Here is a 25,743-nt window from a genome sequence, read left to right as displayed (position 1 = left end):
GGGGAGAGAGAGTGAGAGGGAGGGAGGGAGGGAGGGGGAGAGAGAGAGAGAGAGAAAGAGAGAGAGAGAGAGAGAGAGAGAGAGAGAGAGACAGAGAGATTACGGTGCGGGTTGTTTCAGCTCGTAAAACACGTATTTACTAAAGTCCTGTCTTGTTGTGTATATGCATGAGCACATCTAACCCTTGTAACATTCCACTGCCATTGTAAATGAACAAGACAAATTTTTCCCTGAGAGATGATTAAAGAATTGTCAAATATAAAAGTCTGAAACCTTCAATTCTGAAGAGAAACATAAAAAGCCAGACCTCATGAAAAGTTCAACAATGATATCATTCTACGTGACTGTCATTATTTCCTTTAGTTACAGCCAACAAACCATTAACATCATATATTTAATTTCTCTCCTTACCAATCCATCCATAACAGCATTGCTACAATCCAGGTCACCAATATCATGTAAGAACCTGAGTGCCACAGACCGCAGTGCCTCCGTAGGCCACTGGCTGAACCAGTCAATAGTGCAGCAGTTGACCAGGGCTGGAAACTGACGGAGTCTGGCTCGGAATATCTCCCCTAATGGACTGAGAAATAAGCCGAGAAAAAAGTAAAGGTTTTAATCAGAGATTGAAAATTAGTAAAATAAAAGTGTACCCGCAAAGCAGCATTAACGAGTTGTATCTAGAACAAAATAGCAGCATGATCTTCATGATTCCAAAAACATGAAAGCAAAGCTCATTGAAATAATTAAAAAGTTCACAAACGCCATTATAAGGGTGAAAAAGTGAAATTCATTTACCTCATGGTGATGACAGTATGGAGATTACTTCTCACTCTCTTAGTGTACGCTGAAAACATGATGGTCTTGGTGGGTGACAGACCCATGTCCATAACAATTGGTTTCATTTCTTTATAAATATTCTCAGAGTCCTCAAAAGAATAAATGTTTGGTACATCTCCAGTATTCAAAATGTTGTTGACATCCTCAAGAAAGGATTCACTCTTGATCTGTGGTAAAAAAAAACAAAAAACAACAACACAAAAATTGTATGTCTACAACACTTGAAGTTCAGATCTTTAAAAGCTATAATTGTCATCAAAGTTTATATACGTTTGTGTAGGGATCATAATGTTAATTTCTTAACATTGATAATTTGACATGTGTTACCACTCTTTTGTCGGAGTCATAGACTGAGAACTGTAAAATGACGTATCCTTTTAAAATCACATATCTGTGTGGACGTTATAAAAAAGCATTGATTATAGGCATACAAAAAAATGTAAGTTGCGGTCTTCAATGACTCTCAAGCTTTGGAAGTCTTCAAACTTTTGCAGCCATTTTCTTGAAAATTTTATCTCTGAAACCAGGCGACCTTCAAGAAAGATGGGTAATTTTAAAATCGAAAACAAGTCAAATAAACATCAAAAACTCCATTTGTCCAAAAATGAAGAGCGCCTGATTCCACCTCGTCGCGACACATATATTTGACTAGCTGGGTACACGTTCGATCAACGGACTTTAAAAAATCGTCGTTCATCAAGTCATTGTAGAAAAAGTGTGCACAGCTTGTGAACGGCAGCGTCACTTGTTCACAATGGCGTCTAAGAAGACGGACTTTCCCAAGATTAGATCTTAACGAAAGTAATGAAAAACTGAAAATTAAACTACAGTGACTTCAGACTCCTCAATAACACTGTGCACCCTTTAAAAGATTCTGAACCACTGTTAATTTTTTTAAATTCGAAAGTTAAGTGGTTCGGATGTTTAAGGCGGCCAAAGTGAAGGACTTTCACAAATATAATATGTATAGATACTGTATGGGCTCTTTTACCTGTGTGTCACTGAACAGGAAGACAACAGGCTCATCTCTGATTCCTGCCTTCATCATGACTTTCTTCAGGTCATCCTGCCATTCGTGACTTCCGTAGTTCTTGGTAAGTTCAATTTGGAAACAGTCATACTCAGAACTGAAAACAGATAAATCTCATGTGAGAGTGACAGCATTTGCATACATAACATGCTGCCATGATGTACGTCTTCTCCAGTGGAATGAGACTGTAAATAAGAACCATGGCTGTCAACTTTCAAATACTTACAAAATAGACTCTACTCATGCAGTGGGTCAAGATGGTGGACATTAAGTTCCCCCCTCCAAATACTTTACACACTTTTCTCCATTCAATAAATCCAAGCGATTAAAAACAGAAAAAAAATCTCTCGAATTGACTTATTGGCTTCATTATCATTAATATTAGCAAGTTATGGTCTTCAAAGTTCAGAATTTTTCTTCATTATCAGCAAGGCTATGAGGACCAATACTGCCGTCGTAAGGGAAAACGACGAATGGTCAAAATTCGATTTTTTTATTTTTACATATTTCATAGAGTATTTAATTCTGCATCTGATGGTGTGAAATTTTTTGTTATATCCTAATCTGTTGTTGGGTAATTGAGAGTTCGTCGTTTTCCCGTACACTGACGAGCTCTGAGCCAGAGCTCATTGTAAGGGAGTACGACGGATGGTCGATTGGTCAAGGATCACTGCTCGTTCGGCGTTGTCCCCTGGTCTCTGCCTTTGGGCAAATTCGGCATGGACGACGAATGACAATTGGTCACTGTTGCGTCTGTACAAACATACTAGGACTTTTTAGCAAACAAACACACCACCATCCCCTGCCCCGGAGTACAATCGATCAGGATTTTAAGAATATATCACTTAGTGTGTCTTTCTGTCTGTCTTCATGAATGCTGATGGTGTGAATTGACAAGAGCCTGCGGGAGAGAGAGCAAAACGGATGAGAACAGGGGAAAAGGGGTGGGGATGGGAGGATAAAAAAGTATTTAGGGAGATATTTATTAGCATTGCATATTAGTGTTCCCCAAATGTTCACAGACTGACATTATATTAGTTTATTGTCCAGTCATTTTACATCCCAACGATGGTTATAGTGCCGTAATTTGTCTAGTACGTGTCACTTGTTGACATCATTATAGAATTACCAAGCAATTAAAGACACTGCGTTATGAGAGTAAATTTCTTTGTCCAACTTATGAAGTGGACATATTGTGGCGACATTAAAATTCTTGCTTTACCATTCCTTTATGACTTGATGGACGTTACGATCGAGTTTAATAATGTCTTGCAGATTCAAACTGTCCATGTCGCCTTTAGTTTATTAAATACAACTGAAGCTGTACAAAGCGTCACATTACCTCTCCCGAGAGCGTTTGCGATACAATCTTGTCAGATTGCTACATTTCTTACGTGAAAGTTTGACTTTGCAATGATCAGATCAAATTATTGACTTTGTAACATTATGGATCCCTTTGGTCGTGCAGGGGGAATTTAGCAATCAGTGAAAATAAAGGGAAAACTCGCTTCTGAAGAGAATACTGTACAATTACATTACAATAAAGAGATAACATGGAGACCAAACTTTGATTCCGAGTGAGACAGTTTTAAATCAAGCTGTTGAAAATGTGTATGTTTATATAACACATCTTATTTGTACTTTGACTATGTAGTATTTAACCAGGCCAGGAAGGGAAACAAAGAACGCTTACCAAGTTACAGTTGGGATATAACAAACACCTAACTTTATACATAATAGCTAATTTGTATACGTCTTATTTTTATTTGTAGTAACCTCTACACGGTCATCACTGTCAATATTATAATGCGTCACAACTGACCATCGCCTACACCCATAAACGTTCACGAGAGTAAAAGAGAACGACGAACCGTACCATTCGTCGTTTTCGCGTACATTGCAGGGCTTACCTGCGGGCACGCAGTGTCAGGGAGAACAACGAATGTTGAATAACTTTGCTACTTTTCAACCTAAACCATTCAAACTTATGACACTGCTCTATGAACATCTTAACTAGAAATCTGGTGAATTACAGCCTAAAAGAATAAAAAATGGAAGATTTATAAAGTGAAAACCGTTTTTGCCTCTCCTGAAAAATTTGCCTCGCCACCTGCGCTGGACTATTCGTCGTTTTCCCTTACGACGGCAGAATACTACAAAAAAGAAAATGTATTCTCCGATATGAAAACGACTTTCTTTACACCAAGCTGAAACAGGAATATGCCCAAAGGCAAAAGTCCCCACTTACATGAAAGCAGAGAGGCGTGTTAAACTCTGCCTGCCACTGCCACCCATGCCAAGCAACAAGGCGTTGCCCAGAGGCTGTCTCAGAATTCTCGTGATGCGAGACATGTGAGAGATGGCATCCATGAAGAGGACGAGCTCCATTTTCTTGATAGAGCCTTGGTTGAAGTCTGCCAAAAAGTCCTCTAAGCACCTCTGGGCCTGAACAAGACCAAACCAAATTACAGTCAATTAAACATGCATGCATATTGATCATTCTCATTTATCTTTTTTTTTTTCAAAAGAAAAATGCAGTTTATTAGGTGGAACTTCTGTTTAGGTAGGTTGTCATATTTCAAAACACAAATATTCCCAGAGGAATGAAAGCTAAATGAAAAGTACAGCATTCACTCCTGATCCTTTCCTAAAAGCAAGAGCAAAATGCCATTTGTTGAATACATTATTGAAGTTACAAAAGGCTTGATTGCTTGAAAAATTACCAAATGGTTGAGTCTAATGTATCTTAATTTTAGTAAGGTTTTATGGTGCTTGCAACTACATAAGGTCGTACGAGGGATAAGGGGTGGATGTCAAGAGAGAAGTCCAAATGGGGAATCAGGCTTACTCTGTTCACCTCTCTAGCCTCAACAACACAAAGTCTGCTTCGACTGCCAAGGCACCCCGGAAATAGCAGTTAACAAGAAAGTGACAAACATACAAAAGAAGCAGAGGAAAAAATGATAATAGGAAAGAAAAAGCAGCAGTTCCCCTTACGTAGTTCCGGCACAGTTTGAGCTTGACATTGATAAATCAGCCCATTTACAATTCTACTGTGCACAACAACATGTTAATATCCCCCTTTGGGAATCAAATGTATCTAAAGCCTAAAAATTTTTAAAAAATTATTACACTGAAAATTCTGGGCAATTCAACAGTCACGCTGTTCTTTAATTTAATTTGCTGGTATATTTTTGCTTTCTGTGACATAGAAACTGGAAAATGGAGAGATGCTTGGTTCTGATTTTTTAAAAGTATTGTAACCACATATTACAGTTGAACTAAACGTAATTTCAGAATGAACACGTCCCGCCATCAATCAAAATTTTACTTGATAGTTTGAATGCTAACATCACACCATGTTGAAGCATGAGATGGATAAATCAAACTGTTTGATCCCTAGCATCTTTCTGCACTCTGGAGCATTTTTTGTTTTCAGACAGTAACGGTAAAATTGTCAACAGTGCTGTGGACCTGTTTAATGTCTCTTCCGTTATTTTGGGATGATATTTATATCTATATGGGTTTTTTTTAAAATTCTATTTATTCTTTATTTTTTACTTATTAAAAAAAAATTGGGGGGGGGGGGATACTAAAACAGTTCCTGTCATGATGCATAAGCTGCATAGAGCAAAATCAAATAAATGAAGAGACTTCTCCTTGAAAAAGTTCCAGTCTTATTTTAAAATCACATAGCTGTAATGGGAGAGGTACAACTCAAAATATTCTTTTTTTTTTAAATTTAAAACGATACTATTATGATTTTTTGTTTGTAAAAACAAGGAAACTTACAGCATTTAACTGAAAAGGAACCAAAAAAGTAAACAAGAGAACTCTTACTGCATGAAGATCATCCACTAGCAAATATGGTCTTGGATCTATATCAGCATTGAGAAAGTCTCCATAGATCAGTGGTTGAATGGTAACAACACTCTCAAAATCTACATGGAAGTCCTCTTTCATTTTCTGCCTGAGCACATTCTCAAAGAGCTGCCTGTCCTCATCATTGATCAGACGGTCCTGGAACACTCGGCAGCTCTCGTGGTACCACAGCCTTAGGATATCTTCCACTTTCTGAAAAGAGCAATGTCAATGTGATTAACTTCTATCAGAATCAGTGCTTCATCAGCTCTTACACATCCATCAAAACGGACTTTGACATCACGTTTGATCGCTAGACACATCAGATTAAAACGTGCGTTGAGATCAGAGTTTTTTATGTTGAATAGAAAATGTGTATCTGTAGATAGGAAGGCCTACTAAATTTCATGTCTCTAAGATAAAAATTAATGATTTTACAGAACAAGGAAATTCACTTCTGAGACAGACTTTGTAGGAGACAAAACAGCACCACTGCTCCACTAAAAAGACAAGTGTTTTTTACTAGCAAAAATATGAAAGACACTTTTTGCCCATAAACAAAATCAATAATATGTATATATAGTAAACCAGCTGGCAGAAGGAGAGGAAGAGAGGAAATGTAGATGGGAGACCTTAAAATTACCTTGTTTTCTGCATGATCACCCATGAGAATGCCCTGAAACACTTTTGAGAGGTCTCTCATGTTGAAAGTATAGTGGGACTTGGCTGGCGTAGGCAGCATCTGAGTCTGTACAATGTTGTACATAGAGATAGTGGTCCACACAAGCTGGTCACAGGAGGAGGCAATGGATGGACAATTGCCTGCGGAGGAAATGAGATCAAGCCTTCACTCCCAGTTTGTGTTTTAATAATTCAGTACATTAACAGCCATATTTTGCCAGGAAAAGATGGGGACAATAAGATCAAGACACATACATTTAGAATGCAGGTTACAAGTATAAAGAGCAATCGGGACGTGGGGGGGGGGGGGCGGCTCACGTGGCCTTGAGGTGAACGTATTGGCCTCTCATTCAAAGGTCCCGGTTTTGAATCCGGGCAGCGACCAAAAAAATGTTTTCTCTAGAATTGTTTCCTTTCACCTACTTTCCTACTCTCTAGCAATGTTGTCGTCTGCTTTCGTCTTCTCTTCCTGCCCCCACCCCCTCACCTCCTTTACCCCCTCCTCTGGGCTCCCAATTCTTTCTGCAGCCTTTCTACTGTTACTCCATGGCTCCTTCTTACTGCTGTCATTCAGTCACACCCCTGATCTTCTGGAAGGAAAGATCTACACCTAGTCTTCTTGGACAAGGGCGAAAAATCTCGGAGGGCCCATGTGCAAATTGCACACATTAAAGATCCCTTGGTGGTCTAAAATCGATGAGTAGGCTTTGGCCACCACCCGAGCAAAATTAAAAATTTCCTACCAACTGAAAAAGTTTAATGTGTCCCACGCCGTCATATGACCTTATGCAGTTGCGAGCGCCGTAAAACACTTACCCCCCCTCCAAAAAAAAAGAACAATCCAAACCGACTGCTCAAACTAAGACTCAGTCTAACATCACTTTTCAAAACGGTGTATGGCAGAGTCTTACACCAAGCAGTCTAATTACTGAGTAGCTATCTAGCGTAACACTATTAATGTTTATATTATTGTTCATTTAAATTATGCATGCGACTGTAAGACTGTTTGAGAGTGCAAGCATACTATTTTAATATGTGAGGCATCGTGGTGAAATCAGGCACTCGTCAAAATAATAAATCTGAGAAACCGGCATATTTCTGCCAGTTTGGGTGCGTGTGTGTGTGTGTGGTGCAACACAAAACCAATGTGCCAAGATCTGGACAATAAAGATGCATCTTATCTTATTATCTAAATGTGAAACGTCATAGCCTTTTTTTTAACACTTTGCCCCAACGAGATGCCGATTGGCAATGGTGTGATATAGCAACAAACATGTTGTAGCAATGATCTGAATGGTTTGTGTGGCCTTTGAGGTATAAAAATCAGTTTGTTTACAACAATTGGAGTACATTATTTTGACATATGTCGATTAGACCTGGCATTAGGGCTGCTTTACACTTACACCATGATGAGAATTCAGGTGATGAATGTGCTAGATTGAATATTTTCAGTTCCGATTATAGTTAGCGCCTACTTGCTTGGTGAACATGAGATCATCACGTTCAATTTTCTCCATATGCTGAAAATTTCATAATGGTTGAGGTATTTTTGCTGAGATACGGGTATAGTACTGATGTGCCCCATCTATATCCAGGTACATGGGGCAAAGGTTGTGCACTCTGCACGCTACGTGGGTGGAAAGTGTTAATTATTCTTATTCATCTACAATCTTACAATCAATATAAAGTTGATGAAAGCAATAAACAAACTGTTGATAAATGCCATATATCCTAAAAGTAGGCAACTCTGTGCTTTACTGACATTCATTATACCTCTAATTCTTGTTCCATGGATATCACCGACGACCTAAAACATGCTTTTCAATATGAGCGAAAGGGTTACTGTATAATTACAGCTGACAATATCAAAATTGATATTGAGCAAATTTTGAAAAAGGGAGGTGAAAAGCAAGCAAGAAAAACATGAGCACAGGGCTGTGAAAAGATTAAAATTGTATTCACTAGTTTTGCTTCACAATATGGTCACTGCACGTCATTCTCGTTAGAGTTTGGAGCTACTTCCTCTTCTGTTTCATCTTTATATGGGCATCCCAGTTTCTAATGCGAATGATGCTGATCGCTGTAGGTCCTCTAGGCCCCCACAGAGCTTTGGGGTTTCTCTGCCTAGGGTTGGGCCAGTATTTCTTTCTAAATGCTTCGAGCATTAGGCAGTCTTGCAGCATATAGTTCCCTGTTTGGATGTCGATTCTACTCTAACACTGCTCTGAATTTCCAATCTTGAGTTTGTAGCTTTAACACTTTGCCATCACAAGGCTCATACAGTAAAAACCTTGGCCATCAAAGGCAGAGGCGTTTTGGGGAAAATCCAAAGAAACTGGGTGGTATACATTGCCGATCGGCGCCATGTGACGGCAAAGTGTTAAATCTAGCAGTCAAACCAAGGGAGATCCGGTACATGGGACCTTTAGGCTGAGGAGACCAGGGCTCAAAGGGTTATATTACTTTGCAAAAGCGAAAAAGAAATCTATGAAATTTTCAACTTTCCACTCACTTATCCAAAATTCCAAGATTGTCTTAAAAATTTTGAACATGCTAGCATCTTCCATCTCTGTAAATGCAAGGAAGTTGAAGTGCCTCAAAAGCCTTGCAGTCACTGGGTTGCGACCACCTCCAGTTGGACCCATGGCACAGAAGAAGTTCACATCTACCAGTAATCTGAAGTCGCCTGTGTAAAAGCAAGCAGATTTTTTTTTCTTCTTCAAGGCATCCTTTGTGAAGAAAACATATTTGTTGCTACTAAGTCAACCAGAGATGAAAAAATGAAAACATGCATCAGTGTTTACAAGGAACTAATACTAGCCCATTATTATTATGATATCTACTTCCCCTTGCCACAAAATTGTCTATAACATCTTAAATATATAGCAATACTTCATCGTCTTTTCAAATAATTGTTTCCCTTCTCTTTTAAAAAATACAGTGGAACTCAGATTCAACGAGCTTGGATTCAACAAGATGAGACAAGGGAACCCGCTTTTTTTTCTTCTTTTAAATCAATAAAAATAACCCGTATTAAACAAGCGCTTAATTTCAACGAGCTCGGATTCAACGAGGTCGCTTCCAATATGAACAGCCCCCCGCAGACGTGGCTTCGCTCATTTTTCTCCCAGAACGAACCTTATCTATTCCCGAAAACCATCCATTGCACCTGCATCGTGAACAACTATTCACTTAGCCGATTGCATGCGACCAATCAGCGGCCTTTTTTCATACCAACACATTCGTTGTTGGCATGCGCACGAGTCTACTTTTAAAGAACGATTTAATACTTCTTTCCAACTTACTATCCCTTTGTACCAAGAAAACTCAATAGCACAACTTGCTTAATTACAACTTTCACCTTTGACTTTATAACCCTGAAAACTTACCAATGGACTTGCGGTCATACCATCCAGAGAAGTCCATGTACTGTCTGATCAGCTCAATTGGAGGCTGGGCTCCGTATGTCTCTAGGGCAGGCATATTGAGATCATCGATGAAGAAGACTGAATATCTCCCCACTGGGGGCCCATAAATGCCTTTCCGCCTGCCACATAAAATATGAGGAAATGAATGTTAAGCTGCAGGTCAGTCTTTTTTTTTCCACTTTGTCCCCCAGTGTTTACAATCCCATCGACACAATTTAGGTCAAGCAGGGGCGGGCTTCAACACTGCCTATCAGGTTCAACGCTGACTGAGAGGAATACAGCAGAAAGATCGAGATACCATACTTGATTAAGAATTCTCACCAGAACGGAATTGAACGAAGGTTTTCTGCATGCAATGATAATGATAAAGCACCTAATTGCTACACCATAGAGGCTGATCAAAACAAGACTCAAATCATTGAAAGTGATCTAAAATAATCACTTTGCATCAATGAACTGGGGAAAAGGTAATAATATGAATACAAATATTCCGTATAATTTAAGAGCCTCGCCAGCCGTAAAGTTAGGTAACAGGTGTCTGTGGTGTAATAGCCAGGCTCTTTGACTTCCTTGTAAAGGACATGAACTCACTTCCCAGATTGAGCAGTTAATTTCGTTGAGAATCTTTATTTTTCTACTGAACTTTACTAAACAAAAGGATGGCTAGGACAAGCTGGGTTGTAAGCAGATACACAATAATGTCATTTAAGAGGCAGACCCTCCAAATTTAGCTTCCACCTCTGATAAGCCAAGTGGATGAAAAGCCTCAACAACTCCCCAGACAACCTAGTTTCAAGAAAGTCCAGTTGAAAATTTAAACCATGGCCATTTACATTATAGCCCAGCATAATATTAACAGAACTATCGAGATGTCCCCAGAGCAACAATTAATATGTCACTATACCATAGCAAATCTGAAGTATCCTTTTCCTTTTTACTGACTTCGAAAAGATGGACTGATGGTGAAGTAAAGTTGCTCCCACATCCAATCCGGACTTTGAGGATTGCCTTGTTAGTAAGACAACTTCTGGGGCCTTCGGCATAATGTGGTAGGGTGGCCAGTTCCTTTCTGCGCCACCTTTACTTTCCCAACTCGAAGTCAGGTACCCATTACTGCTAGGTGGGCAGGAGGGGGTGAAAAAAATGCGTGTCCAAACCGAGGCTCGAACCCGGACTTTCCGCTTTGGAGATGAGCGCACTAACCGCTCCGCCACCACACCCTTGGGAACGTTATTCCTTAACATTCTTGTAAAAGTTATACAGCTTACAGTGGAACAATGAAATATAACAAATTTCATCCTAAAATATCAATAACATTTAAAAAAAGAAAGTACATCCTATAGCTAAAAATATATTTATTTTATTAACCTCTTATCCAGTTTGCCATCAATTAGGTCTTGTGTTTGATTCGCAGAGGTTTTAGCTGAAAAATTGATGAATTCGGGCAGAAACTCCAGATCCATTCCCCTGGTCAGCTTGTCAACGATGGTCAGCGTCTTGCCTGTTCCAGTGGGTCCAACTGTCAGCAGCTATCAAGTAGACACAAAGCACAGATAACAAACAACAAATAGACACACTGGAAAAAAAAGAAACTCATTCTATTAGCTGTCCTTGAAGACAGTAAACGAGAAGCTGAAAAATATGTTTACACCTGCAGGTTTACTATTAACTAAATTAAGTGAAAGAAAACCATGAAGGAAAGATTTGTAATGTTACTATATCATTTTTAAAAGGCATAAAATCTTTTTTTCTTATTGACAAGTCTGTCTATCTGTCTGTCTGTCTGTACATTTGTCCGCCCGTACATCTGTCTGTCTGTCTATCTCTCTCTCTCCCTCCCTCCTTCCCTCTCTCTTTCTTTTTTCTCGCTCTCTTTCCCCTCTCATCCACTCAATCACTTACTCATTACTAACACACATCTATGATCAAATAGCATATTCATGGAAAAAATATGAAGATGAACATCTTCATGGGGTGAAAAATAATGTTAACTTTGTTCCCACGGTAACACAAGACTAATCAACTTCCAAAGTATAGGTCAATCAAGTTTGGAAAATCCAACAACAAAAATTCACTTCAAAGATTACCTTTTGCTGGTTGATGATGAAAAGATTCAGGATATAGGATGAGCGGATTGTGTCTATAGTGGGTACCATAATGTCAGAATACTTCATTTCCGATGTCACTTCAAACTGTGCCCAATCTGTCATCCAGTTGACCCACTTGAGAGGCTGAAGTATATAATGATGGTGTTTGTTGACGATTTATTATGTATGTGGAGAAGTTAAGTACGTAAAGTGTGATGCGTCATAAAGACAATCGCTCAGTCTAATTAGATTGTAATTAGATCCTCGCACAATTGTCGTAAGAACTTCCGGTGTAACTGAGTTCCTATAAAATGTCGTCTGTTCAGTTTGTTCTAGCATTGTGTTCCTAATTTCACGTTGATACAAACATAACAGTGTTGAACACAGTGTGAATTGATCACAAATACACCAGACCTTTTCCCTGGATAGCGGGTAGTGTAATTCTATTTGCCATTCTTTTACTACTTTTTGAGGTATGGACATTTGAAAACAGAACATTTTGACAATTTTAAAAAGATTTTGGAAGACTTCGTAGACAAAAACAGTGATGTTAATACACTTTAAATCTAAGCACCAAAAAAAAATAAAAAATTCAACACTATCTAATATTGATTCACATTTTAGAGTAAGTCATCTTTCTGAATAACATGAATTATTCGCTTAAAAGTTAGACAAGACCTTCTGATACATTTCTTTTTCCTGGACTGAGATATATTAGAATTTCTTTTTCAGAGTTGTGCTGATAAAACTTAAGACATCTTGGGCATTGTGCTGAGGGAGCAATAATAAATGAAGGTGTTCTGCACCCCTATCGACACAATTCTGTTCATTCTTCACAGGAGACTAGCTGCCTTGACCCTTACTACCAGGGCCTGCTTGTGCTGGGAGGGATACAATGTCTCAGCAGACTAATGTGTTATGATGTGGTGGAATCAGGCGCTCGTCAATTTTTGTGAATATGGAGTTATTGGTATCAACTAAAAGCCTTTTCATTTGCATTGCTTTGGGTGAAAGAAATACCCATATGTCTTGAATAGAAGTCGAGATATTTGTGATTGAATGAAGTAGGGATTGACTGGTTTCAGATGTCAATTTAGCGAGAAAATGGTCCCCAAAGTTTGGTAACTTCCATAGTTCGAGATTCCTTGGAAAGAGAAAACTTGCAATTTTTGTGCCTTTAATCAATCAATTTTTTTCCTGTAAACATCCAAACTGAAATGTATTTTTAATTAGGCATATAGTGTTGAGCCAAAAACAAAAAAAATTCAATAAAAATCGCCTTGCTGGCTGAAAATTATGCCAGTATCTTCGATTTCATTATTTTGCCAAGCGCCTGATTTCACTATGATGTACCACAAATGGAGATACTTGAATTGAACTCCCATCTTCTGCTTGCAATGGCAAAGCATGCAACAATTACTACACCGCAGAAAACGACCATAAGGCGAAATGACAAGAACGCTACAATAACACAAGAAAAAGCATGATAATACCTTTCCTTCTTCATCTTCTTCTTCCTCATTTTCAGTTTCTGTTATTATAATTGCACTGTCATCCAAGCAATAATCATACACAAGGCCCTCCTCAGGGAATTTGACTTGACACTGAAGAGTAGAACATATTTTGGGGCAAGTATACATTTTTGGAGCTCTTTTCATTTAAAGATAAATAGATATCTGTGAAATGATAAAAAGAATTAATATCTGTATAAAATGACAAGTTTAGATTTTTAAATAAAAAGATACACATCGATATATTGATTAGTACAAGAAGAAAAAGAAAGGCACACTGACGGATAAAAAACAGAGGAAGAGCAAAGTTGAACATACCCAGGGGCACTGTCAAACCACCCGGGCGCAACATATGTCAGGATATATATTTTCAGAAGAACAAGAAAAAAAAGACATGTAGAAATATCCTTTTGACACATTTATATTGACCATATTTCTTTCCACATCTCCACGATGTACCAGTTGGACAAATTGCAATGTTAGCCATTCCTCCTCTCACTGGCTTAGGGGTAGAGGCCACAATAAAATCAGGACTTCAGAGAATTCCCAGGCATAGTAGGCCTACCATTGTAATCAATGAATTGTGGGAAAACATAAAGTTCTTTCTCGTCACATATTTGAGAGGGGTGCCGACAAAATGAGTTACTTCTCGCAACTCACAAACAGAGATATTGCCCAAAATCGACATTAGGGTCAAATTTGAGGATTTTCTATTTAAGCCATATTCTTTAACTTTCCTGTCTTTTATTATCTCATACTTATAAATTGTAAAAAAAACTTCACCTATAGGAGTGAAGTATCTATTCCCTTAAGGCTGAAATCCGAGAAGTAACTCATTTTGTCAGCACGCATCACATTTAAACTGAGGGTAACCAGTCCTAGAAGTGAGCATAAATTCAATTTTTTTTTTCAATAAAGTTTGACAAAATCTATTCCTGACCCAAAATGTAAAACCTAAAAAGTATAATGCATTTTTTTATAAAGGCACAAAAATAGAGGGAACAACAAGAAAAATCCTTTAGTTTTAGGACCAAAATGTTACATTATACAGTCAATTCTAGTGGACAGGGATAAAAATTACTCCGACCACTCCTTTTGAATACACATTCTTTGTACTCACATTAGCCTCATCCATCTTCTGTCTGAGCCACTTTGAGAACTTTAGGCGGCCATTACCATCACAGGTGCCACCCATAGACCAGACCAGAGAGAAGATGAACCAAGGTTCTATCAGCTCACCAAGCCTCTCTTGACCATCATCGCTGATTATATCAGACTGTGTGATTCCAAAGAAACCAACACAAAAGGAAAGAAAATGTGACTTCACATTCAAGTGGGAAAATATGAACCCAGGAGCAAATCTACCCCTTTCATTGTGACCATTATATTCGGATTTCATGTTATCAAAAATATGTGAATACGTGTAACTCTCTCATCTGAAGATTAATTCATTATGAACAAATCAAGGGCAAAGAGTGTGTTACTCACATTCACTGTCTACTTTTGAAGTGCAGATGTAAAAATGGAACCATTCATGTGCGGAGATAAAGACAGACAACAAATTCTCAGAGATACGGAATACTTTTGCCTCTGGGAGAAATTATTGTAACACCTGAGAACAAATCTTGCCTAGCACTGTGTTCTGGCTAGCACATATAGATGCTTGCTAGGTCATATGTCAACAAAGAAGAAGGGAATGGTAAAAAACAATAGTAAAGAGTTCAGAAGAAAAAGAATAACAATCAGTAGAGTTTAGAAATAATATTCTGTTATAAAAAAGAGAAGAAAAAAAGAAGAGATGGAACCCCCCTCCAGAAATTAAGAAAAAAAACATAAGTCTGTACAGAACAGGTGAAAGACAGAAAGAAAATTAAATCACAAGAACTAAGGAAGTGGAATAGTCCATCTTGGATAGATTTAAGGCAAATAGCAATAAAACTGAAGTCTACAAATAATAACGTTCTCGTAAAAGACTTAAGGACTCATTTTGTAAACAATGAAAAACCCTGGAGGGGGGGGTGGGGTGATCAGTTTAAGTGACAAAAGCAGTCCTAGAAATTAAAATACTTGATGGAAGTTATTTGGCAGCTCACAGGTAAGAAAGCAAATAGGCCTATGCAATATTTTAAGTAAAAATGCCCAAATATTTACTTACCAGTTTTTGGTTTGGCTGTAAACAGAAAAATATCACATAATGTATGAATACATACACTATTGTACCAACACATTATTGATTACAGAATTACTGTCACAAGCACAATTAACTTTTCATTATTGCTAACGGCCAAAGGAACATCTCTATTATTAACAGTTATCATTATTAGAGTGAGTGGCAAAAACAAAAAGAAATAAAGTCAGTAATTATAAGCAAAATGATTGTTTTTTCAAAGTTATAAAAAAATGACAGGAGTACAACAATATACCACTTAGCTCCAGGTAATGAGTATGATTTGTCTTGTTATGAGAAGAACATAATGTAAAGTACAAAAGCAAAGGACAAGATCTACTGGAAGACAGTTGGAAAGAAGGCAAAGAAGATACTCTAAATTAAATACCTTACATATACATTCAAGAGTGTAGTTGTCACTTGTTGTTCCATCACTGGAGGGGGTTGCATGTCCTATAGGTGTGAAACGAATTTAATTCATTCCACCCCAAGAGAGGGGCAGCAAAATGACAGACAGAAATTAATAACACAAACAAAAGAAAAAGGAGATACCCACAGCATTTGTCAGCTGAATATGTTACGATTAGCGCATGAAAGAGCAAAGCACATTTTAGCATCACACTTAAAAACAATACTGTTCTTTCCTCTATCAAGATTAAATGAAGGCATACACGTCATAATATAAGAGGCCAATGACTCACTTTCAGTCTGAATTTATTTATAAAACAGTCAAGTAGCCTGAAGAGGCTGAAGACCAATCCACTGTCCATTGTGGTCACTATCTCTGTCAATGACGATCTCACAAACTGTAAACACGGCTGAGGGAAAGGAAAAGGGAAGGATTTAGCTCTTCGTAACTTCTAAAATTACCCTTTCACTTTAACATTCCTTCCCATATTTTGAAAAATAAATTTATTTCAAGATATTATGCTGTCAAACTGAACAGTTGTGAAAGACTTAAACTTAACTGTTCAAAAGAGTAATAAAATTAAACCCCTTTTCCATGGTCATAACAATAAGATTCCAGACCTTATTCTGTTCTTAAATATTGAGGTAAGGATTTAGCTCTTCTTAACATCTAAAATTACTCTTTCTATTTAACATTCTTTCCCATATTTGGAAAGATTAATTCATTTCAAGATATTATGCTGTTAAACTGAACAATTGTGATGGACTTTAACTAAACTATTCAAAAGAGTAATAAAATTAAACCCCTTTTTCAAGGTTTTAAGAATAAGATTCCAGACCTTATTCTGTTCTTAAATGTTGGTTTCATACTTCACTGTATTTATATCTTGACAATCTTTTTAATGTCAAGATTTGAAGGCTAATCTGTAATAATGAAATGATCTTTCTTGATCGAAGAAAACAAGAAAGTACTAGTCTGAGGTAAATATATGCAGATAGCCTTTACACAAAAGCACTAAAAACTCACAAAAAAAGCAAACACAATTCATGACTTTACATATCTAACTTGCACACTAACCTCTAGAAAAGTGTCAAACATCTCTTGCATCTTGTCCATGAAGTCAAAGAATATCTCTGGAATCGTCCGTAGCCAACATTCCACAAAAGGCTCAATTCCGATAACAGAAGTGCCCAAATACACCATCCCGCATCGACTCACAGTAGCGGGGGATGCCACAGACAAGTCTGCTACTTCAAACATCATTGTCATACTCTGTAACAAAGAAAAGAATATGAATGAATGAATGAATGAATGAATGAATGAATGAATGAATGAATGAATGAATGAATGAATGAATGAATGAATGAATGAATGAATGAAATGTATGCAAAATAAAGTATGCTTATTCCCCCAAATTACATTCAATATAACCTTAAAACACACAGAATGTACAAGGAGAGTCAAAATAAAGGATAAGGTTCAAGAAATTTAGAAAGTAATACTTCAGCAGTTGGTTGTTTTTGAGTAATAGTTTCTGGTGCATCAGTATAACAACCGACACATTTGACAAGAAACAGATTAGGATTATGAGATCCATATATAGCAAAACATTCAACGGAGAAAAGGGGCAAATGGTTGAACCTACCAGGGCCCCCATTCATCAACTAAATATTATTCAGACCAACAAGTAAAATATTTTATTTTTTGACATTATGTATCAGGAGTATCTTTTTCATGTGAACGGAGTAGAATAGAATTACTTCCAGGTCTGTAAGTCAATTTCACATTGCTGTGCAAAATGCATGATCGAGTACTCTTCAAAGAGTAAAATTCAATATGTACGTACAAACATGCTGAAGCAGGCTTTCCTGTAACCTCCATTAGGTTTCACCTCTCATCAGACTTCTAAGCACCTCTTAAATAATGCAACAGTGTTAATAGAAGCGTTAAACTCAAAGACTTAAGACCTCTGAGAAATAGGAAGCGACAATATGCCATTAGTTATGCTGAGATTGATGATTGCGCATTGGTGGTACATAATTTTACCCAACTTATTTAGGTGGTAATTATATCTTTATGCAGAAAACGAAATCTAAAACTCTGCACACAAAAAATTCAGTTTAATACATTTACCTTATCTAATTAAGACACTGCACATTTAAGAAATAATTCCTTATACTTGGAGGCGGTGAAAGAGCCATACCCACTCACGTCAGTGAGTTTGATGATCTCTCCACTGCTGAGACAAAGTTTCTTGTTGTCGTCCAGCACAGTATTCATGTTTTCAATCCACACAGCATCCACTGGCCCATCAAACACATACCACCTCTTGTCTTCATTGTTGGCTGTCGTGCCCACTCGAATCAGAGTGGAGAGAATACCATCGGTCCTGTTAAAGCAAAAATGGAAGTTTCATCAGTCCAAGTAAAGATGAATTTATTTATGCTTGTTTTGGTGAAGCATTGATATAGTTCCACTAGTTCAGGTAACGCATTCACACATTTTTTAAAATCTTTACTGACTCTCTAGTACTTTCAGAAAATAGACTAGATGACCAGTCATAACAAACTGTGTAACACACACAATGCACCAATCATGGGCTCAAGAAACAATTTTTATCTTTTCCGCAACATTTATCAGACTCTCCAAGTCTTTTTTGCTTTTCCCTGGGCAAAATGAATGACTAATCGTGTCTTTGTCCTTTTTCGTATGCAAACAAAATTCTACCGTTTACAAATGTTCCCTACCATTCATGAGTAGAGAGGTCAAATTCACCATATAGCTGGCCCATGGTGATAGACTTGGGGTTCAGGACGTAGGCATGAGTTGTTTCAAAGAAGGACAAGGATGGGGTGGGTTGTCCTTTCAGCTCAGTCTGAGCTGCCTTCAGCATATTGTAACACTATAATAGAAAAAATAAAATTTTTAATCAGAAACTGAATTATGAATAGAAGTATTTTTGAAGAAATACATTTTCTTGAAATTCTTCTGCAATTCCTGCCAAGATCTCTGGGCCTGCAAACAATCTACAAGATATTGTGAGATAATGCACACATGGAGCTCTATACATTCTGCTCTTTTACTTTGATTAAGTTACAAGGAACATTTGCAATCTGGATCCCAAAACAAGCCTTAAATTGGAACCTAAATTGGGAAAAGGAAAAGAGGAACATCAATTAACACCTAGTACTGTAATGTGAATGTACAGGGTAGAAGGACCAGACATTCCTAGAAGAAAAGAAAGTGTCTTCATTTACCTCAAATCATAAAAACAGATTGTTGCATTTTGCCACAAAACTGCTCATTTACACTTAGCAATTAATTATTTATTTGTATTGTAAATAAAGTTTCAAACAAAACTGCTCAATACATGGACTATAATTAGTCACGCATTTTGCAAATAGTCAAATAATAAGAATCTATTGCGACAATAAAACATGATATCATATTTATCTAATTAATTTTGAAAAGCAGGTATGAGCAACAAATACCACATGAAATGAGCAAGAAACTTCCAGAAAGAAGAAAGAGAACAATAAGCACCTTGGTCTTCCCCGTGCCTGCAGGCCCTACCAACATGAGCCCATGTCGCACCACTGTAGTCTCATACAGCTGGATACACTTGTGGATAAATTCTGCAGGATATATTAGTTCACATTCAATAAGAACAGCAATAACATAAACATACTGGGGGGGGGGGGGGGGTATACATCGAGAATAAATAAACAAAATTTTACCAAATCAAGAGATGTCTCAGATGTGCACAAGTGAAAAAGTAAAAGTGAAAAAAAAGATAATATCTAAATGAGTCACGGTAGAATCAGGTTCTCCACAATTTTTGGGTATGTAGGGTAATTAGTATCATCTTAAAGCATGTTCATTTGTCCTGCTTTGGATGGAAAAAATATCCAATAATCTTGAATACAAGTCGAGTTACTTGCAAATGAAGGAGGAGGGGGGTCACCTAGTCTTACAGGTAAAATTAGAGAGAAAATGGCCCACGGCGCACCGGCAGTGAAATTTTAGTTGCCGCGGGGGTTCCCCGCCGGGCGCCTTATCAGGTCGGGGTCACGGGAGTGAGCTCCCTGTCACCGCTCTGTCCGGGCTGACTTCATTTTTGGTACTTTTCAACGTACAATTTTAGGTGTATCCTTGTATTTATGGCAATTCTCATTTAGGGCATCCAAAGCACGCATTTCTGCTTTTGAGACTCAAAAAAGAACAGACGTTGTAACTTGTCTGGTTACTTCGTTAGACGCGCTGGAGTCGGCAATGCTAAATTGTAATTTTTTTGGGACTAGTGCGAATGAAAAAAAATCAATATATAAAAAGGGCCTCAACAAAATCTGTCGAACTTTTGGAACATGAACGACATAGCATTGGTGCAGAAACTCAGAAAAGATGGTATCTGCGCATAATAGAAAGCTGTAATTTTGCAACTTTATCCATCGGGCACACAATTCGCTATTAAGTAATTCCTCCAAATAGAACTTTATGTGTCTAATATAATCGTGAATATTCGCATATTTTCTCGAAAGTTTATTAAAGTTACCATGAAGTTTCTCTATGAAAAGTACAAATCGATTTTAGAGACAGAATACATCTTCAATGTAATACACAAACAGTACCTGTTACACTCCAGAAATTCCTTACTTTTCTAAACAACGCTAAGTCTAGGTTTTGTAAGTTAAGTGAATAATAGGGATGACTTCTCGTAATTGGGTTATGAGAATAATTTCTAGCTTTCTAGGGACACTGTATTTTTCGTTTCTATGACCATTTGCAATTACTGACAATGTGACTGATTTCTTTACATTCATAATTGTGTCCGCGCATATATATTTCAGACATAAAAACTAAGAATGAATGTGTTAGCTGTCATCATTTTTATTCCATACAAGAAGTTTATCTCTACCCATGTATTTACACGGTTTTGTGGGTTTTTTTAATCGCTTATATTATATCTTTTTAGTTGTATGCAGGCTGCCACAGACACAGCATGATTCATGAACAAACGCAGAGTAACTTTCTCTTGTTTAATAGTAGAACAAGAGCTAATGCAGATGTGCATCTTTCTTCTCTTATAACTTGACTATTACTACTCGCGCAGATTTAAGATTTCTCATGGTAAAAGACATGATATTCGTAGTCAGTTTAACACAGATTTTGGAGAGATCTGTCGTGCCTTTTTTAAATTAACAATCATTTATTCATAAGTTTGTAACTAAAATAGGACAAATTGGGTACTCTACAAACACTTGTCTAGAACAAAAACTAAGGCACAGAAATTAACTATTCCAATGCAGAATAAATCTCAAGACATTGAGCTTTTAGTACATCTGTGTAATGGTTTGCTGAGTGGCATGGCGAAGAGGTTATATCATTTTAAACATAGTCAAATATGCGAACTTCCTATCCGACACCGGCAAAGTCGCTTCAGGGCTCATTAACCCCATGACCCCGAGCCGGGGAGTTCCAGAAGGCTGCTGAGTCACGCTAACTAAAGATAACAGAATCGGGCGAAAAGTGACGCCGTGGGCCACCAAAGAATTAGCTACTGCTATTTACTTAGCTTGAGAGTCTGTGGAAAATGAAAATTTACATTTTTTGTGCCTTTAACTTAAATCAACGTTTTTCCAGTAAAATTCACACAGAAATGAGTTCTTTAGTGGGCATAAAAGGTGTTGAGACAAAAAACAAAAATTTAATAAAAATTCACAAACTTTCAGAAAAATGTCAGTTTTTTCACTTTGATTATTTTGATGAGCGCCTGATTTCACCATGCTGCTTCACAAATGTTTATTTTTTGGCACACATTACAGTTCCTGCCTCACAACCTTTCTCCGCAATGTCTACTACATACTGAAAACAGCTAAAGAGTTTTGGAAAAAGCGAACAAAAGATGACTTTCAGAGGCAGAAAACAATAAGCCAGAAACAGCCATCACACACTCTAATCGAACAACATGAACGAATACTCTAACAAAAGGTCCAACTTTAACAAAATATAACATAATAATGGAACTCACATTTCATAACACGATAAAAATCCTTTTATACATGAGCAAAAAAGTGTTTTTAACGTTATTGCCATTACCATCTACATCCTTGAGTCCTGCATTTGTACAGTTGTCTCTGAGTGATGTGTTGAGGATGCCGTAGTCTATGGGCTCCTCCCTGTCAAATACAGTTCACTTGCTGAGTAAAAACATAATGGAAACAGCATGTCTCTGTGTTTTGTTTGCTCCTTTAATATAGCACCCTTACACTGTTAAGGTCTTTCTTTTTTAATATAGATTATCACCACTAGCATAGTAGAGGACATTTATTTACCTCGCATCTCAAACTGAGAGGTGACTAATTGTTTAGAATGATCTTTGACTTCCTAAAATCTTTTATTCTAAAGACTTGCAAATAAATCCAGATAATTGAAAAATCCCTATCAGAAATGAGAACATATTGGTATTAGCATTTTCTTCTCCAAGTCGCTGCTTTATAGTTAAAGCACGATGATCGAAATACAGCCAACATAATGGGTCACAAAGAGAATAATATACAGACCTACAAACACCTAAGGCCAAATGTACAAGTGAAACATTTACATCACTACAACTTTCTCTTCCTTCCTACTCTTTGTCCCCTTTTAGAACCACACAACAAAACTTGACAATCTGAAGTGCCCTTGACAACAACTGAGACATCTGTAATAAGATTTATAAATGACAGTGACTGTGTTTAAAAGTATGTGATGTATGAACATAATATGGTGTATTCTTCTTGTCGAAATTCTTTTTACTACCTTCTTCTGTACCATAAGTCTGCAACAGGCAATCAACTTACTTGACATTAGGGAACAGGTCAGATACAATTCCATTGAACAGTTTGAGGTCGTCAATCAGAAATTTGGGGACATTGACATCCTGTATGGCCCTCAGGCAGATCAGTTGCTGTAGGAAGAAGAAGAAATCGCCATTTTTTTAAAACTGTCCTTTTAATGATGACTGTTTTTATAAGTCGTTTGTCAGGAAGTGCAAAGACTGGAGGGAGTGTGCGCACCAGGCTAAGGTTTCACTCAAAAGCAATGTAAAACCTGTTTGGTTGGGTGCGGCAGAAACCACTGAGTGAAAAACGTTGTTGAGAAGACATTCCAAAAATTCATCATTTGTAGTTAGAAAAGGTCACAGAAGTATGCATAAAGATGAAGCTGTGTTTTTTTTTTGTTCACCGCGGTGGATACAGCAAGCTGCTGCCGTTGCTGATGCTTCCTTGCTGATGATGATAAAGATAATGATGATGATGATGATGATGATAAATAAGATCGAGATCTGGAAAGACAGTTTTGAAGGCTTTTCTTATTAGTATTAGGCTATCTTATTACAATGACAATAAAGTGAAGATGATAGAGGTGATGATAATGATAGTGATAGTTATAATTTTTAAAATCTAGAATGAGGATGAAGATGATGACAATGATGATGATGATGATGATGATGATGATGATGATGATGATGATGATGATGATGATGATGATGATGATGATGACCGAGAACGAGGAAGAAGATGATGATGATGATGATGATGGAGATGATGATGATGATGATGATGATGATGATGATGATGATGATGATGATGATGATGATGATGAGGATGGCAGCAATGAACAAAAAAGACCATGACACCTTGTCATGTTAAAAAGATAAGAAGAAGGTAATGGTGATGAAATGGATTATGATATCAATGATATTCAATTTCAGCACCATTTTCATCTCTCCAAAGAATGCAATATGCATGCAACAGTTGTTATTACTTGAAGTCTATCCACTCACCTCATCCATATCAGGATTTGTTCTCTTTAGATTACCAGCAGCAGAGATGACACTTTTCACAGCCCTCATACCAAAGTCGTAATGATCCTTCATGTCGAAACAGACAAAAGCATATGTGATGCCTGCTGACAAAATTAGCTACTTCTCAGATTCAATCCCTATGGAAATAGATACATCATGCTTCTATGCGAAGTATTTACAATTTATAAGTATGAAATAATAAAAAAGCATGTTATGCTCAAAGAATATGGCATCAATAAGAAATCTACAAATTTGACCCTAGTGTCAACTTTTGGCCAATAGCTCCATTTGTGGATTGCGAGAAGTAACTCATTTTGTCACATATCTTAATTAAGTTATATCACAAAAAAGGAGAACTGAAAGGGGCATACTGAAAGTTCGGTTGATATCACGCTGGACTACCATCCTGATCACAATGGTTTGAATCCCCCAACATGGCATTATTAAATTTGGAAGTTTTTTTAGAAGGTGTTCGAAGTTCTCCACCCACTGAACTTGAGTATATTAGAAGTACCAGCAAAATTAGGACAGCACACCCCCGCCCCCCGCCCCCCCTCCAAGTGACCTCACCATGTTAACAGGGCTGTTAAACCAATATGAACTAAAAGTGATAGATGAAAGAAATGCTACAGCATACGCTGACATGCACAGTGCATTCTGATTTATAAATAAATTTAAGTCATACTCATGTCAAAATAATAGCCAAAGACAAATTTATTGAAACAAAACATTTATAATAAAGGCATATGCCTATTCTCTCAAGTGCTACTAGCAGGCAGGAATCATCAAGACCATCATGTACATAATACAACAGGATACAAAGTATACCACTCAATCACAACAATCTGCTCTTGGTGTGCACAAGGCAAGAACGAAAAATCTACACATCCTCACAGGATCGTGTAGTCGATTACTCAGTTAATCATGACATCAGTTGACAACAATCAAAGACATATTATTATGTCTTACTTGAGAACTGAGCTGTTCTGATGAGAGTTTGAAGGTGGAAACAATCTTCCTGGCCAGCACTCGAGCTCCTGAGAAGCCGAAGGAAAAAAGGCTGATCTCAGCAATCAGGGCATAGTCTGGCACCATCATCGCTACTGGGCGGAACAGGGCCTGGAAGGTGGAACGTTACAAAGGCAATTTAGAGTTATAATATGTGAGGCATCTTGGTAAAATCAGGTACTAGTCAAAATAATTAAATTGAAGATATTGTCATTTTTCCGATGATTTAGCAATATTTATCAAATTCTTGTTATTTGACTCAACACCTTTTACCTCCATTCAAAAACACATTTCTGAGTTGATTTTTTATTTATTTTGAGTATGGGCACACAAAATGTACATTTTCAGTTTCCAATGGCTCTCAAGTTCTTGAAGTCACCAAACTTTGGCGGCCATTTTCTTGCTAATTTCACCACTGAAACCAGGTGACCCCCACCTCCTTCAATCGTAAATATCTCGACTTCTATTCATGATAGATCTGTATTTTTTTTATGAGCGCCCGATTCCACCATACCGTTTCACATACACAGCCAGTTCAAAATGGCCATGTTTTGCTGGTTTGTTAAAGGGCAGAGAAGCTCTTAAATAAGACATTCAGGGGCGGTTTGTTAACTGGGCAAGACCGGCGGTGCCGGCCAGATTTTTGTCACCTGAACTGTTGACTAGAGGTTTATTGCTGATGACGATTTTCCTTCAGTTTTAAATAAATACAAACAAACATGTATCAACATTCAAACACACCTTGCCGATTTGAATGCGCTCAAATAGACAAGTGGGATTCACTGCTGTTTTGTCGCGACATAACTTCATTCCTTTACATTTGTTATCGCGCTGGCTCGTAACTTTAAATCGTCTCCCATCAAGCCGTCACGTCG

General features: G+C 37.5%; 1 protein-coding gene across 1 annotated transcript in view; it reads right to left on the bottom strand.

Annotated features, from left to right (window-relative positions):
• Positions 1-25,743, bottom strand: part of LOC101852702 (dynein heavy chain 1, axonemal) — a 94,278-nt gene that overhangs the window by 33,284 nt on the left and 35,251 nt on the right. The window contains exons 26-47 of the mRNA XM_005102067.3: positions 24,830-24,979; positions 23,840-23,926; positions 22,854-22,960; positions 22,111-22,190; positions 19,558-19,649; positions 18,762-18,916; positions 18,226-18,403; positions 17,092-17,286; positions 16,307-16,423; positions 15,594-15,608; positions 14,559-14,714; positions 13,421-13,531; positions 11,928-12,071; positions 11,209-11,369; positions 9,802-9,959; positions 8,925-9,098; positions 6,375-6,553; positions 5,711-5,944; positions 4,119-4,315; positions 1,832-1,967; positions 799-1,007; positions 412-583 (exon numbers count right to left, since the gene is read on the bottom strand). Of these exons, the coding sequence (XP_005102124.3) occupies positions 412-583; positions 799-1,007; positions 1,832-1,967; positions 4,119-4,315; positions 5,711-5,944; positions 6,375-6,553; positions 8,925-9,098; positions 9,802-9,959; positions 11,209-11,369; positions 11,928-12,071; positions 13,421-13,531; positions 14,559-14,714; positions 15,594-15,608; positions 16,307-16,423; positions 17,092-17,286; positions 18,226-18,403; positions 18,762-18,916; positions 19,558-19,649; positions 22,111-22,190; positions 22,854-22,960; positions 23,840-23,926; positions 24,830-24,979 (3,207 nt within the window). The remainder of the gene's footprint in view (positions 1-411; positions 584-798; positions 1,008-1,831; positions 1,968-4,118; positions 4,316-5,710; positions 5,945-6,374; positions 6,554-8,924; positions 9,099-9,801; positions 9,960-11,208; positions 11,370-11,927; positions 12,072-13,420; positions 13,532-14,558; positions 14,715-15,593; positions 15,609-16,306; positions 16,424-17,091; positions 17,287-18,225; positions 18,404-18,761; positions 18,917-19,557; positions 19,650-22,110; positions 22,191-22,853; positions 22,961-23,839; positions 23,927-24,829; positions 24,980-25,743) is intronic.

The sequence above is a fragment of the Aplysia californica genome, unplaced genomic scaffold (assembly GCF_000002075.1).
Source record: "Aplysia californica isolate F4 #8 unplaced genomic scaffold, AplCal3.0 scaffold00311, whole genome shotgun sequence".
In the NCBI taxonomy this organism is placed as follows: Eukaryota; Metazoa; Mollusca; class Gastropoda; order Aplysiida; family Aplysiidae; genus Aplysia; species Aplysia californica.
Note: the sequence above shows the minus strand (reverse complement) of the source record. Positions and strands in the feature narration are given on the sequence as shown.